Source organism: Marmota flaviventris, chromosome 12, assembly GCF_047511675.1.
Source record: "Marmota flaviventris isolate mMarFla1 chromosome 12, mMarFla1.hap1, whole genome shotgun sequence".
Classification (NCBI taxonomy): domain Eukaryota; kingdom Metazoa; phylum Chordata; class Mammalia; order Rodentia; family Sciuridae; genus Marmota; species Marmota flaviventris.
Window position 1 is genome coordinate 16,599,233 of NC_092509.1, and position 16,332 is coordinate 16,615,564.

At 39.3% G+C, this 16,332-nt stretch overlaps 1 protein-coding gene across 11 annotated transcripts in view; it reads left to right on the top strand.

Annotated features, from left to right (window-relative positions):
- Window positions 1-16,332, top strand: part of Zmynd11 (zinc finger MYND-type containing 11) — an 89,681-nt gene that overhangs the window by 71,004 nt on the left and 2,345 nt on the right. For all 11 annotated transcript variants that reach the window (XM_027947971.2, XM_027947973.3, XM_071619861.1 and 8 more), the window contains 10 exons: window positions 2,053-2,130; window positions 2,752-2,844; window positions 4,861-4,948; window positions 5,501-5,556; window positions 6,546-6,623; window positions 7,387-7,505; window positions 12,252-12,459; window positions 12,834-12,902; window positions 13,808-14,080; window positions 14,322-14,507. In XM_027947971.2, the coding sequence (XP_027803772.2) occupies window positions 2,053-2,130; window positions 2,752-2,844; window positions 4,861-4,948; window positions 5,501-5,556; window positions 6,546-6,623; window positions 7,387-7,505; window positions 12,252-12,459; window positions 12,834-12,902; window positions 13,808-14,080; window positions 14,322-14,507 (1,248 nt within the window). The remainder of the gene's footprint in view (window positions 1-2,052; window positions 2,131-2,751; window positions 2,845-4,860; window positions 4,949-5,500; window positions 5,557-6,545; window positions 6,624-7,386; window positions 7,506-12,251; window positions 12,460-12,833; window positions 12,903-13,807; window positions 14,081-14,321; window positions 14,508-16,332) is intronic.

Genomic DNA, 16,332 nt, shown 5'->3' on the forward strand with positions numbered 1-16,332 from the left:
TTGCTTGTAAAAAGCAGCCATGTCTGATCATCTTACCTTTTCTCTTCCCCATATCTGACAACACATCAAACTGCTTGCTTAGTCTAGAGAGGATGTGTGGAAGGACATTTGCCTAAAGGTGTTTGCCCAGAAGCACTAATGAAAAGGCTGCAGTGCCCCCAGGAATGCCTCCTGCACTCCCCTGAGGTGCAAGAAGCAGCTCCTGGCAGGCGCCACTGGTAGTCTACAAATGCTTGTGTGAATGAGAAACAGGGAATCCTAATGAAAGCCAGAGCATCTTCAGCATCCTGACCAATTTTTTTTTTTTTTTTTAATTAAGGAAAAAGAGAAAAGAATTGTGGGTTGGGGATGTAGCTCAGTGGTAGAGAGTTGCCCAGTATATGTGAGGCCCTGGGTTCAATCCCTGGTTCCAAACAAACACTATTGCAGGCCACCGCAAAAAAAAAACTATCTAGAGTTTGATGTTTGTTTTCAAGTTCTGTGTGTCTCTAAGCGGTACATATGGCCAGGTACCAAATTCTGTGTTTATAAATTGAGTTCATCCTTTCTTTCCCCTTAGTATGGCTATTTTACTCACTTGAAATTCAGTTTAGTTCATTTGTCCTTTTTTTAGGGGGGAAAAAAAAAGACTGAGAGAATTCCCAAGCTGCATCAACCATTTTCCCCCAAAGACTGTAAACCTGGGGTCCAGGAAATTTCATTGCTTTTTGAACTCCATAGCTATGCCATTGGTACTCTGTCTGGGCCACACATCAGAGCCACATGAAGAAATGGCAAACAGAAACAGGTTACAGGTCCCACCTCCAGCAATTCCAGCCCAGGTGCCCAGGAGTGATGTCCAGCTGCATTAAAAAAAAAAAAAAAAAAGGTCATGTCTGGAGAGCACGGCCAGGGCTGGTGAACACTGCTCATGATTGGTGTAGATTTAGAAGCTATGTACTCAGCAGTATAGCCCACTAGGAAGAAAGCACTGTGTCTGCCCTACACATTCCTGCAGAATCCAGATGAGGTGCTCGAGTGGAAGGAAGCTAGCACCTGTACCACAGAACACCAGAAATCAAGTTTCTTGAAAATAAGATTGTTTTCCACCTTATTCAGATATTTTAATGTTATGTATATGTATAATCAGTTGAATTAAGCTTTAGCTGGAAGCCCTGTTACATGAGAAATATTTGTTCTTTCCTCTGCTATATTTAGCAAATTAAAATGACTTCCTGTGCATAAAGTTCTTTCGGCAGGAATTGTATCACTAGACAGAGAATCATAATCTAGTAGCCTGAGAAAGTTATAGCATCCACAGAAACATGGCCAGACCAACTAGGTTCCTTGGCAGTCAGATCTAGTTACCTTCAGAGGTTCAGCATTTCTTCTTTGCCTTCAATTTGTCATGTCTGGACCTTGACTCTGTACATAGAAACACGTGTCTTGTCTCCCAACTAAGTATGATATGAAAGGCAAATTCCTATTTGCTTTTTTTTTTTTTTTCAAATTTTCTGAGAGATAAGTGGAAGAACCTAATTAGCCTGTAGGCCAGACTAATAGGAGCAAGAGTTACTCCTGAACAGACCTATAACATTTTAAAATAGATATGTTAGCGCACAGTGGCACTATGTATGATTCATGTGACACAGATTTTTTTAAAATAACCCTTTTAACAAAGAATAGTGTTTCATTGAAATTTTCTATTCAATGTTGCTAATTTAAGATGTTCCCATAAAGGACTTTAGTCGTCGTTTTTTTTGTTAAAAAAAAAGAAATCCTCCATTATATCTGTTATTTCTTTTTATCTGAAAATTAGAGTTTCAAAATAACAAGAAAATATTTATCATTTCTCAGATATTATGCCAAACCCAACATAGTATTTTTCAAACACACTTTGTAACATCAAATACTATTTCTGCTATGCATATATTGGAGATTGCTCTATCAAATGTTGGAAGTAATTCATCTTTTAATAAAATCTTTGCATACTGTAATTCTTTATATATTTTTATATAGATATTGACATATGAACCATTAGACCTTATATTTGGCATCTTCTTTCTTTAACAGAGCATTAAGAAGAAGAATACAAACAAGCAGGAGATGGGCACGTACCTGAGGTTCATTGTGTCCCGCATGAAGGAGAGGGTGAGTTCTTTGAGGGAGTCTTTCATGATCCCCACCAGACATACTTTGCTCTGGTTCATTCTTTCAGAGTTAATGGCTGGGAAATAACTAATGTGAATATAGCAACATGAAGTGTGAAAAACAATGCTATCACATTTGTTCTCTGCAGTAAACAGTTCTGCATTAGGTTGGTTAGGCTTTTTTATTTTTTGTTTTTTAACACAAGCATCTTATTAGCCACATGAGATCAATTTTAAATTTTCGTTTTCCACAATTAACATTTTCATTGACAATTACTGTTTAAAATGGAGTTTTCCAAAATAACTTCTTTTGATCAAAACTTGAAGGAATTCCACACTGAACTACATAGTATATAAGTATTTTCCACTAAGTTTTAAAGTACTTCATGTAGATTTCTCACTTTTGGTAGGTTGGTTTTTTTTTTTTTTTTTTCCTGCGTGTGTGTGTGTTACTGGGGATAGAATCCAGGACCTTGTGCATGCTAGGCAAGTGCTCTACTAAGCTGCACACATCCCAGTTTCTCTTTAAAGGCAGAAAAAAATATATTGAGTTTTAGGAATTGAAGTTTTGCCTGTCTCTCTTTAATCACATTTAAAATTAATGTATCTAACAACCTTTCAGGCTATAGATCTTAATAAGAAGGGGAAAGACAATAAACACCCGATGTACAGAAGGCTGGTGCACTCAGCTGTCGATGTTCCCACCATACAGGAGGTAAACTGGTTCCTTTAACTTGTGCTTTGATACATTTTCTTTTCTATTCCTTTTTTTTAAATTTTATTTTTTATACTTATAGATGAACAGAATGCCTTTATTTTATTTACTTTTTATGTGGTACTAAGGATCAAACCCAGTGCCTCACATGCTAGGCAAGCACTGAGCTACAGCCCCAGCCCATGATATGTTTTCTTAAGTGTTACATTAAAGAACAACTTAGCAGTGAAACCAGGATTCTGGTTGCTTCCTTCCACTTCTCACCAGAGCAAGAAAAGGTGTAACCACCAGATAAAGCATGATTACCCGTCAGTTTCTTGTAACTTACCCTAATGTACACTGTCATCTTTTAAAAGGACAGATCCTAAATGACTTATGGCTTTTTGGTACTTGTTGATTGAAGTAAATGTATTTTCATCTGGGCAATTTAATATTTCATCTGTGAAGTACTCATTGCTGGATATGGTTTTCTAGGGTTAGCCTGTGCTGGGGGGTTTCTTTCGGGTAGGACTTATTAGAACATAGCACTGACGAGTCCTTGGGAAATAATAAAATCAACAATAAAAATTATGCCTAGAAAACTGAAGATATTAAAGTTCTTAATTTTACCTACTATAGCTGAGGACTTTTAATGAGTTTGTTAATATTCAATTTTAAATTACAGTAGAGTCCCAATAGAACTGTAGGCAGTTTCTAGTCAGGATTGCTGAATTACTAACTTTGTACTTCCTGTGTCAGGTAGAAAATCTAAAATCTTATCATTGTCCATCATAGCCAATACCCTAGAGAGATCAGAGGAATAACTTAAAATCATTTTATCTCACATTTCGTGATCCTCTTAGTAGCTTTAGAACAACTGTGGCTATGTTATGTCAACATAAGATAAATTAAAGGTGCCTCTTCATATTACAAACAAAGTAATTTAAATTTTACCTCCGGCTTCCAGGAGACAGCCTGCAAGCTGTGGAGACAGCCACAGGCATAGCCCACCTCCTACACACCTTCCCACCCCTGCCTCTGCTCCTGCAGCTTCCCTTCAGCTGACACCCTAAGACCCAGTTCAGTTGCCACCTCCTCTGTGAGGGTTTCTCACCTTTTCCCAGTTGGTTCAGCTAGACCCAGGATAAGGCTAGCTGGGCTAGTGTGTCTTGCCCTTGTGCTGACTATGAGTGGCAGTATTGTCAGGAAAATCATTAAGATGAGTTTTTTATGATTTAATCAGTTTACAATCCAGATCAAATTATGGTCATGATTAAGAACAAAACTCAAAATGAGGTGCTTTGGGAGGGCTGTGGGAAAGTTGTTCCCAACCATAGTTTGCATTGGATCATCTGGGTGGGTTCCTGGACAGTACCAATCCCCGAGTTTACCCTAGACCACTGCAATCAGAAATTCAGGGTAGAATGCAAACATTAATATTTACAAATGATCCATGAGGCATAGATATTGACAGGTGGTGGATACTCCCAAGTAGAAGAAGCCGTGGAGCCCTCATGGAGGGGCCCACGGGGAACAGGGTCTTTGCACAGAAGGGAAGCTGCATTGCAAAGCCAGGGTGGAAAAGGAGCCTGGGTCTTAAGAACCTTCAGAGGCCATGGCATTCCAAGCCATCTTCATGCCCATTTCCTAAACCTGTCACCAGGATGAGAATGTGCTACCTAGTTCTAGGTGATTTAGCCATATCCCTCTTCAAAAGTATGGCCCTCAAACCCTCAGATTTCCTCTGAAATTCCTCTCTGAAAGAGCATTTGGTATATTTATAAAGCTTAGCAGCAGTATGTATCATTATTGCAAAATGAGAGATTCAAATTATAAATTCACTTTGGCAAATTAATGTAGAGGACATGGTAACCGCAGGGGTCTCTGATCGACCACACTCCTCATTCTGTAACAGTGAGAGTCCACAGTCTCCATTTCCTTTACACATGTTCCCTGTAATACAGCAGTGGTCCTGACACCATCCTGAAGAGTTCTGCTGTGTCCCATTATAGTAATGTCTTGTCTTGCTCTCTACAGAAGGTGAATGAAGGGAAATACCGAAGTTATGAGGAATTCAAAGCTGATGCTCAGCTGCTTCTCCACAACACAGTGATTTTCTATGGAGGTTGAATATTTTTTTTCTTTTGTATGCATTTAATTTTTAAAAAATGTAATTTACATTCCATAATGAGAAATGTCTTTTATAAAACGTTACATTCAAAAAGTATCTTTATGATGTATACATAGGAAATGGTAGAATTTAAATTTATGAATATTTGGTGATGTAGCTTATAGAATTGACTCGCCAAAGGCAAAACTGTAGCACACTAAATTATAAAAGTCTATTGTTCTTTATAATTTCTTATGTGTTTGTTTGTCTTAGCTGAGAGGTTTTTTGCAAGCACTTTGAGTAAATTTGTTGTTTCCCTATTAATATTCCATTTTTGAAAGGTAAGAGTTCACTCTATGCCTAGAAAATTTGTGATTGTGTTGAATATAAAATAAAAGCTGCCTATTGAATTTTATTTTGCTGCCTCAATCTTACTTAAAATACATATTTTGGCTTGAAATGGCATATGTCCACTTCTGAGAAGTTCAAAGGACTTGGTGACTATACTAATCTTGCCAGTTGTGTTTCTAGATGATGATCGTAGGTCATACATATCTTTAATTACAGCAGACAGTGAGCAAGCGGACATCGCGAGGATGCTCTACAAAGACACGTGTCATGAGGTACTCTTTATGCCTGATCATCGGGCTTGCTGCAATCTAAGCACATTTCAGGGTTCCACTGTTCTTATTCACATTTCCTTACCCATTTCCCTTACATGTAAGCTTACTTTCCTCTTTGACATACATGGGAAATAATGCAAATAGGAAAAAAAAATTCTGGCAAAACTGTTCAAAGAGAAATTCTGGGAGTTAGATTTGACCACTAAGTAACTTTCAGATACCCTTAAGCTTTTGTGAATATTAGTGAGATAATGCAGGTAAATGTGTTCTATTAGGCCAGCTACAAATGTTACCTCTTTGAATTAAGAATTCATATTTACCTCCCTACTGTACATCAAATGAAATGCATATTTAAGGAAGTATTTTTGAGTGTGTGGTCTTTCTTATTTGAAACACTTACCTCTAACCATATTACCTTTGCAAAAGTTCATCAGTTCATATAAGAAGTTTTATTTCTTGATTTCAAATTTGACGTTTGCTTTTTATTCATTCAAACAATGTTTATTGACTGCCTTCTGTGTGCCAGGTGATATGGTTGGAGGAATAAAATGGTGACTAGGGCCAAGGCTTCCTACTCAGGGAGCAGCTATCTTCTAAAGACAGAGACTGGAACAAGAAACTGAGAAAACAGGTTCGGTCACAAGTTGTAAAAGAAAGGCTACAAAAGCAGCCAGGGATCAATAGGAGGGGCATCCTGGGAAGACCCCTCTGAGGAAATGCCCTTGATGAGAGTTGGGCACAGCTCTGGGTCAGACCCCACCTGCCTCTCAGGGCCTTTGCCTTCCCCTTCATGTGCCTGCCATCTGAGACCACGGGGCTGGTTCTAGCAGGAGAGTGACAGGGTCTTCTACTGTTACCTACTGCAGATTTAAAAACCTGATTATCAACGATTACATAAGGACAAAGTTTATGTCTGTTTATGTACGTGAATGGGAATGTTTGTGGGAGTACATTTTATGTAGACTGAAATAGCTGCTCTTCTTTTTCAGCTGGATGAACTACAACTTTGCAAGAACTGCTTCTATTTATCCAATGCTCGTCCCGACAATTGGTTCTGCTACCCTTGTGTATGTGAAATTTTGTCATTTTACTTAAGTGTGTAACATGGTTCTCTAAGGAAGTGTATTTCCGATTTGCTTAAAGAATATAATCCTTTATGAATATTTTTGTTTCATACTACATATGGCTTTCATGAGTGTGAACTGAAATATGGGGAAAATAATGAATCATTCTTTATTTTTCAATTTAAAATGAGGTACTTATAGTAAAGACTAGATATCCTGTTCTTCAGCAGATGGTAAAGTGGAGGATGCGAGGTCGGCTTGCGATTGTGTAAGTCCAGCAAGCGTTTGCCCAAGAGCCTCAAGTGTTCAGGGTCAGCTCCCCAGTGACACTGGCTTCTGAGGCTGCCTGAGCAGCCACTCTTCTGAGACACTATTGTGCAAACCTGTCACTGTGCAGCTTATGAAAATGGAGTCTTCTGGTTTGGTAGATCTGCACAGGGCCTGAAATCCTCCCATTTCTAATAAATTCCCAGGTGATGCTGATGCTGCCGACCCCAGGCTACTCTCTTTGAAGCAGAGTTTAGGGCATTCTGTTTGCCGCTCTTGTTCCCATCGTCCTTGGCTGTTCCTGCTCTTTCTGAGAAATAAGGTTTATATCACCATTCTTATGCAATCCAAATTTTGGGTTTTTCTTAAAGGTAAAAAAGATATATTTTAAAAATAATGGATCATACTTGACTAAGTAGTTAAATATTAATGTGTACTTGCATTTAAGCCTAAAGTGTTTTACCTTATTAATATTATTATTTTTTTTCTCAATTTTCAGATACCTAATCATGAGTTGGTTTGGGCTAAAATGAAAGGTTTTGGGTTTTGGCCAGCCAAAGTCATGCAAAAAGAGGACAATCAAGTTGACGTTCGCTTCTTTGGCCACCACCACCAGAGGTAATATGGGAACCATGTGCACTGATCAAGCTGTGCTTCTGAGGCTAGTGGCTCCTCTGTGAGGGACAGTGTGAAGCTTTTCCTTAAATGGAATAAACAAGATTAGCACTTGACTGTGCAGCTAGTAATAAGTTCTCTAAATTATATTTGCAGATAATTTTCAGATGCTCTTTGCTAAATAGGGCATTCTCAATAGTTGATGCCATTGATCCTCAGAAGCATATTAGCGATAAGATTAATAGTGCAGTAGGGTGGAAGAGTCCTTAGATTTTCTATTTCACAATTTTGTGAAGACTTTACTATTTCAACTATCTTCAAGACCCTGTTAAACCTCAGATGACAGTAGTCAGTTTGGGATTAGAGCTTGTGGATCTTACACCTTTGGAACGTGTACTAATGTGTTAAGTGTGGTGGTGTGTACATATCTGCACAACATTCCTTCTGGGAGATGAGTATGGCAAAACATAAATTTACATATTTATAATGTAAGAGCACATAGACCCCAAGAGTAGAAATCATCTTATTAGCATAAAATTATTTTGCATAGTAAAGTTATCATATACAAAGTATGCTGAACTATTGTCTTATGAAATTATAATACCTTCTTCTTTGTGAACTAGGGCATTAGCACTATTGAACATTGGCATTTAGGAAGTCTAAAATATTGTCATATTAATGTTGTCACTAGTAGTGACTCACATATTTAGAGTGTCTCTGGTGACTATCCCAGGACTCAAGAGATTGATGAGTCCTAATGAAGCCACAAAAAGATTCAAGAATTCACATCAAGCTGGGCATGGTGGTGCACACCTGTAATCTTAGAGGCTGAGGCAGGAGGATTGTGAGTTCAAAGCCAGCCTCAGCAAAAGTGAGGCCCTAAGCAACTCAGTGAGACTCTGTCTCTAGATAAAATACAAAGTGGGACTGGGGATGTGGCTCAGTGATTGAGTGCCCCTGAATTCAATCCCTAGCATCCACCCCGCAAAAGAATTCACATCAAGTTTTTTGTTCATTAAACACAAATATATTAAAATAAGGGGGAAAGTGAAGAAAAGCAGCTACATTATCTAAAAATTACCCTTTGCAAGGATTTAAATCAATAGCCCCTTTGTGTGTCCTGCCATGCCAGGTGAGTGAGGTTCCTGTGCACTGGTCATTGATGTCAGAGAATCTACAAAATGAAAGGCCTTATTCTCCCCATCATGAGTTTTTACTTACTTTTCCTTTAATTTAAATAGAAGTTAAGTGACAAAAACTTGTCAATACTTTAAATTTCTTTGTTCTTTCATAAATAGATACACACTCAGCTGACACTGCGACAATAAAACAATACAATACACATGGACATTCTGGTCTTTGATTTACCATGTTTAGTACAGCCTGTGCGTTGATTTCGAGTTCTCACCAACACAGGGGAGCAGCGTGTGCTCACAGATGGCTGGGCAGTGCCCCCTGGGTTTGTGTCCTGGCTTTGCCACCCTCTGCCCTCCCAGGACATACTTATTGGCTCTGAGGATTGGTAACATGCAGACCTCTACAGCACCCACCTTAGAAGAGTTTCTGTAAGGGTAAAAGAAAGTGTAGCATGTAAGGACATGGGCATAGTACCTGGCACGGAGTGAATACCCCACAAGGGCAGCTCTTAGGATACAAATACATGAGGGAGACAGGTGATTTGCTTTAGTTTTATAAAAAATTCATTCCATACGACACAGATGACTTATAAAAACTAAAACTTCACAGTTAATTGATAAAGCTATATTACTAGGTAAGAACGATCTGATAATCAGAATTTTTTACCTATATATTTGTCTTTTCTTTCTTTTTTTAAAACCAATTTACAGGTAGCTTTATAATATCTTTCAATGTAAATGACATTTTCTTAATAACCTGAGTTAATTTACATGTACTATGCAGAGAATATCTTAAAAGAACATCTGAGCTAGTGCACTCAGACCCTTTGCATAAGGTTGTCAGCTGAAGAGAGAATTAAAGCACAGAAATGCATTGCCAGAGGCTTTTTTCCCCAAGCTTCTTATTTCCTGCAAAATTTTGCGTAAACAGTTCTGCATGGATGAAACTAAAGTTTTTACTTTTAGAAAATAAACGTCCTATAATTTCACTATATAAACAGTTTCCTTTGCTTTTCCTGGATAAAATGACCAATAAAGTATTTGAAGTCAGTGATTGGTAAGGTCATATATTAAAAATTCTATCATATTAGAATGTTTGATTTATTGAAAACAAACGTGAAATTGTAATCATGAATTTTTAATTGCTTAAGCAATATACCATGCACCAAAAAGATAGGAGTCAGAAGGAGCCACCTGCTGTAAGTTCTGATGCTGCTGCTTCCTGGAGTGGGCATGTCATTAAGCCTTCAACATGGAAGTTGACGGCCATTGCACTCACACACAAGTTGCTTTGGAGGGGTTTTTGTAGAATTTGCAAATTTTTGTCTGCCAGAGAGAAAAAAAGCATCTGGTATTATCTCACTGCCTAAAGAAACCTGAGTCCTTTGCCACAAGTAGCTGAAGGCTGGGAAGGCCTGGGCCAGGAAGTCAGGTACAGGTAAGGAGGTAGAACATTTCAGGTTCTTTTACCATCCGATATTTCATGCTGCATATGGTTCAGAGCATTCAGGATTGACACACACATAGATAGAACCATTACATCTCTTTTTTGTGATACTTAAAAGCCATTATTATTTGTAAAACTGAAGTCCATAGTAATGGGATTGAGTGAAAGAGAGTAGAAGTGTATTATGAACTGTGCTGAGACTTAATTTAAGAGCAGATGTGAATCAGTTTTATTGTATCCAACAGAAGATTTAATTTAAGAGGAAAAAATACCCTCATAAGTTACAAATTCATTCCAGGGGGAGCACTGTTTATTAACAGAATTCTCTCTCAAAAGCAACCCATGGCCAGGTATGTTGGTGCATGCCTGCAATCTCAGCGACTCAGGAGACTGAGGCAGGAGAATGGCAAGTTCAAGGCCAGCCTCAGAAACTTAGTGAGGCCCCAAGGACTCAGCACAACTCTGTCTCAAAATCATAAAAAGGGGCTAGAGATGGGGCTCAGTGGTTAAACAACCCTGAGTTCAATCCCTAGTACCAAAAAAAAAAAAAAAAAAAAAGAGTGCACATTAAAAAAGTGAACAAAAACACTTTTGCTGATTGCCTACTATGTAATAGGCACTCAAAAAAATTTCATTAAATAAAAGTGAATTTAATACTAATTCAAAATCCAATGGCAAGGAGCTCTTACACAAACATCATTGTGTTCTGCATTAAAGTTTAGAGTTTTTCAAAATGTAGTATGCTTTAAAGTTTTTAACAAACCACACAACAGATGAGGCAGTGATGATATAATATTTATAAAGAACATTATGGAAATGCAGCAATTTTAAATATCGTTAGTATCTAACAGTATAGCTTATTACTATTTTAAAAGTGCTCTTAAATTACAAAGCACATAGCTTAGCTTATATGCACACATTAAAGTCTTTATTTATGGCTAAGGCACCTGTGGCCATCACTCTCCAAGAGATTCCTGCAGAATGGCCCTTATTTCTGGAACTCCATCATCAGAGACCTAGGATGAAACTCGTGACACCTTTTACATTTCTGGAAGGAGAACACTGAGAAGAGAAAGCCTCTGTGTGTTTGCAGGACCAAGTCCCAGTTTGTATCTACCTGCCTAGGGAACACTTGGTGGGTACCAAGGTGTCCACAGGCTTCCTGTCTCCTGTGCCGTGTCTGGGACCTCTCCCTCATCGTGCAAGGTGGAGCACAAGCAGGTGGCAACAACCTCTTCCCCTCCTTTACCTTGTGCTGCATTGTATCATTTCTTGCTCTTTCTGGCTAGATTGTAGGCTCCTTAAGGACAGAGACAATATGTGAAGTGCCATCGCAGTCATCAGGAGGCCCCAGACCTCACTGGACTCCTGCCACTAGTTAATGGTTTACCCTTAACCTCCTGTGAGCAGCATCTCTGGCTGTCCAAACCAATATTGCCAAGCCCTTTTACTCTTACTCCACGTGGGGCCTGCCCCTGGTGCACAGTGCACCTCTTGAATTGATACCACATTTCTACGTGGGTAGTAATTCAAGTCTAGGCAAGAGATTAATAGCCAGGTATTTTTCTTGAGTTCGAGCGTTCTTACTAAAAGAACCAAATATAATTTTCCATTCTTTAGTTTGCCATCTATATAATACATCATTCAGAGGCACTTCAAATTGTGTCCACGACTAAGTACATTGTTGGCAAACAATATACACATTTCTCCATTTTTTAATTGATTAACAGCATAAATAATTTTTAGATACCCTCATCTTATATGGAATCGTGTGTGTGTGTCTCATGAAAATTTCTAGGCATTTTCAGCTGATTCTGTAGTGCTAATCTGAAAACAGCTGCTTGGGTCCTACTAGCTTACAGTATTAAAAACAGAAAAGGCAACTTTTTAAGAGGATTTGTGAAGAAGGTACATGTAAACCATGACAAGCTAAGCTGATCAAACGGGGCCAACGGAGTGGTTTGTGAACCACTCCAATTCTGATGACTTTGAATGTGTGAAAAAAGAATGCCACCTCCCTCCTTCCTGCGTGGTAAGGGCCTCACAGCCGCAGCAGCCTGTGCTTTATAGCAGGCAGGACCTCCCTCCCCCCCCACCCCCGCCTCCTCACCTGGCCCCACATTCTGGGCGTTCCTAACCATACCTGCCTTCAAATGCTGTTTGAAGGGCCTGGATTCCTTCTGAAAACATCCAAGACATCACGGTCAACGTGCATCGGCTGCATGTTAAGCGCAGCTTGGGCTGGAAAAAGGCCTGTGATGAGCTGGAGCTGCACCAGCGTTTCCTTCGTGAAGGAAGGTTCTGGAAGTCTAAGAACGAGGACCGGGGTGAGGAAGAGGCGGAATCCAGCATCTCCTCTACCAGTAATGAGCAGGTGGGTCTGGCCTGGGTGAGCGCTGTGTGCTCCTTCTTCTATGTGGGGGCGGGTCTGTGTTGACTATAGTAAACAGATTTTGACATTTTTCTTTCGTTTTCACACGAACATTTATGAAGTGCTCTGCATGAGAGAACAGAAACCAGTTCAAATAAACAAGTAGATATAAACATCAGTGACCTTGACCTGAGCGTGTATCGAAGGGAGAGGCTGGTCCTAGAGGGCACCTTGGCCCTCTGCAGCCTTCAGCGGGTGGAGGAGCAGAGGCAGAAGGGGGGGTGTGCTGTTGCCTTGCAGGGGTCCTCTACAGGCTTCTGCAGCAGAGGTATTTTGGTGTCTTGATTAATGTGCTGTTACTTTTATACTGCCCACAGCTGAAGGTCACTCAAGAACCAAGAGCAAAGAAAGGGCGCCGTAATCAAAGTGTGGAGCCCAAAAAGGAAGTAAGTGGCCAACCTTGCAATTGGAAGGGAGATTTCCAAAGTGTGGTTGTCAGGACAGTCACTTCTGGTGGCTGCTCGTAAACTCCATGGTCACCAAATAATATCCATCAAGCTCAAGCCCAAGCTTCTGACTCCCTCCCTGTCTCCTGCCACTATCCTGGCACACCCCAGCTCCGAGCCTGGTTCTCCTAGAGCATCCTGGGCGGGTTTGCTAAGTGGGAAGGGCACGTTGCTGCCTGTCCTGGGAACCTGGCGGGTTTTCACAACACTATTGAAGACAAAGCACTTATCCAGGAAGTCACTTATGGCAACAGTTAAAAACTGAACTATAACGAAGCTTGGGTTTTTAATTATAAACTATTCATATTTTAAAGCTGTGTAAGTCTGGGTACATTCCACCCATATATTCAGTGAGAAGTGGTTTAGGATTTTAGGAAATTTATTAATCTTGTCCAAAGAAGTGATTGTAAGTTGGTGATGATTTTATATTGTATCTAACAAAATTTTTTGTTTATTTTAAAAGCAAAATGCACAGGGGCGGGGATGTGATTCAGTCGGTAGAGTGCTTTCCTCGAATGTACAAGGTCCTTGGTTCAATCCCTAGCACCATAAAAAAATAAAATAAAAGCAAAATGCACAGTGTTAACATGTAATACAATTTTAAATGATATTTATTTTACAATTATTATAGCTATTAACTGCATTTTTTTCATTCATTGTTTGGTTTGGGAGGGATTTATTTTAAACTGGAAAAATACACTCAACAGGAGCGCCTCTTATTACATGATTTTAATAGCAGCTTATTAGCTATAGAGATCACTGAATTTTTATCCTCCTAGAGTTGTTCTTGAACTAGTGAATTATATTGCCCTATTTTGCCTCTGAACACTTTTTTCACCCTTTAGGAACCAGAGCCTGAGACAGAAGCAGTAAGTTCTAGCCAGGAAATTCCCACGATGCCTCAGCCAATCGAGAGAGTATCGGTGTCAACTCAGACCAAGAAGTTAAGTGCCTCTTCCCCAAGGATGCTGCATCGAAGTACCCAGACCACCAGTGACGGCATCTGCCAGAGCATGTGCCACGACAAATACACCAAAATTTTCAATGACTTTAAAGACCGGATGAAGTCGGACCACAAGCGAGAGACTGAGAGAGTTGTCCGAGAAGCTCTGGAAAAGGTAAAGTTGCTTGTTGTCGGGCCGAGACCGGGCGTTTCCCACAGAGGCTGTTAAAACTGGTAGCAAACCAGCATTCTTTACAATATTTTGATTAATAATAGTAACTTTCTCACCAAAATCATTTACATACTTTAGTGAAATCAAGGGAAAAGGCATGTATTTCAGTAGAAACTGCGGGTTGAGTTTTATTAGAGTGTGTGAGATTGAGGTAAAGCACCAGGGGTTGACTCTTTTCTTTCAGCTGCGTTCTGAAATGGAAGAAGAAAAAAGACAAGCTGTAAATAAAGCTGTAGCCAACATGCAGGGTGAGATGGACAGAAAATGTAAGCAAGTAAAGGAAAAGTGTAAAGAAGAATTTGTAGAAGAAATCAAGAAACTAGCCACACAGCACAAACAACTAATTTCTCAGACCAAGAAGAAGCAGTGGGTAAATATCACTTTTTTTTTTTTTTTAAGAACCTTGTCTCTGAAAATGTGCTGCCCATTTGACAAACACTCTCAGAAATGCATATGTGGCATATGCAAATATGTGGTGCATATTACTGAAAGAATATCAACTATGAAATTGTTGACTTTAACGTTTTTATTAAAAGTCCTGTAATCTCTCACTTACAGACCCCTGCTCAGGGTCATTTTGTGAAACATGTTGGTACATAACATGTTGAGTATAATTAATTTATGTATCTTCTGCATCTATGCAAGTATTTTGTTTGGGCAAATGGCCTAGCCCTGACTTTTTTTTACCTGGTGACTTCTAAGACAAGTATCCAAATTGTGAAACTGTGAATATAAGTATCACAGCAATAGAGATTTTCAGATTCCCCTGTCCCTGCCATTTATGCATTAAAGTTTTTTAAAGAAATTAATTACTTTCTTTTTATAGTAAAGCAACTCACTGGTCTCTAACTACACTCCCTTAAACCTGACTGGAGGTGTCAGTCTTGTTCTTGCTGCAGTGGAAGCTCTGGAAGGCACCAGGACCATGTGCTCTTCCTACACCCCCACAACACTGAGTGGGGAGAAGTGCTCTTAGTGTGTTTTCAGTTTTAATGACTTCATGTGTGGTGTTTTATAGTTTACTTTTAATTCTTCATCTTATCCAGCCTGCATTGTTCTTTATAAATAAACTTTCCATTAAAGAATTTAACATTTTAAAAGTTGTGACAAGGATTTGGCAAGAAGAAATGGCATATAATTTAGATGAATATGCAGAGATAACTTATTAGGAAAGACTGGTGAACACTGGAGTAAATTTCACCAGATGGAGAATTAAGGTGTGCCCAAGGTAATAACAGAACAAGGCCCAGAGACCAGGTCTGTAATAGTGTGTCTTCATGCAGGCAGAAAGCAGGAAAGCAGCCACTAGAAAAGAAATCCATGAAAAGAAATCCCCATGAGTCCACAGAAGACCAGAGGAATGGGAAGAGGAGGCTGTAGTAAGGAATTATGATACTGCCATTATTATTATTATTATTATTATTTTAAGCATTTTGCCATTTGTAAAATAGCTGAATTTGATATTAATACTTTTTTTTCTTACGATGAGGCATCAAGGCTTAGGACAGTACAGTGATTTTCTTTTCTTTTTTTTTAATATTTATTTTTTAGTTTTTAGGTGGACACAATATCTTTATTTTACTTTTATGTGGTGCTGAGGATCTAACCCAGTGCCTTGCGCATGCCAGGCAAGCATGCTACCACTTGAGCCACATCCCCAGCCCAGTTACAGTGATTTTAAAACTAAGTAGAGCTGGAGCTCATCTTCAAGAGCTGGAACCCCAAATCCCGATCGTTCCTGCTCATCAAATTGTATTTTACATTTTGCAAGTAGAACAGGATCACAGGACAGAAAGCATGTGGTGTGCCAGATACACAGCATGGGTGCTGAGATATGTGTGTGAGCCATGGTGGTGTCTGAGGGCATCCACAGAGAGGCAGAAATATAGAGTAAATGCACAAGCACATGAGTTACTAGGATACCTGGGAGACAGGAGAAGGGATGGTGCTGTTTAAAGGGTTATGTAAAGGCAAGCTAAGATAGAAGTTAACCAAATACAGACTGACGTCACATGGCCAGTTAGTGGCACAGGCCCATATTCTAATCCCAAACCATGTGATTCATCCGAGCGGTTTCTGAAATTAAATGTGCTCTACCTTTCTACAGTATCTTGATGAAATTGCAGCTGCTGACATAACAAGGTCACATAGTGTCTCAAAATATTAGCCAGGTGCAGTGGTATACGCCTGTAATT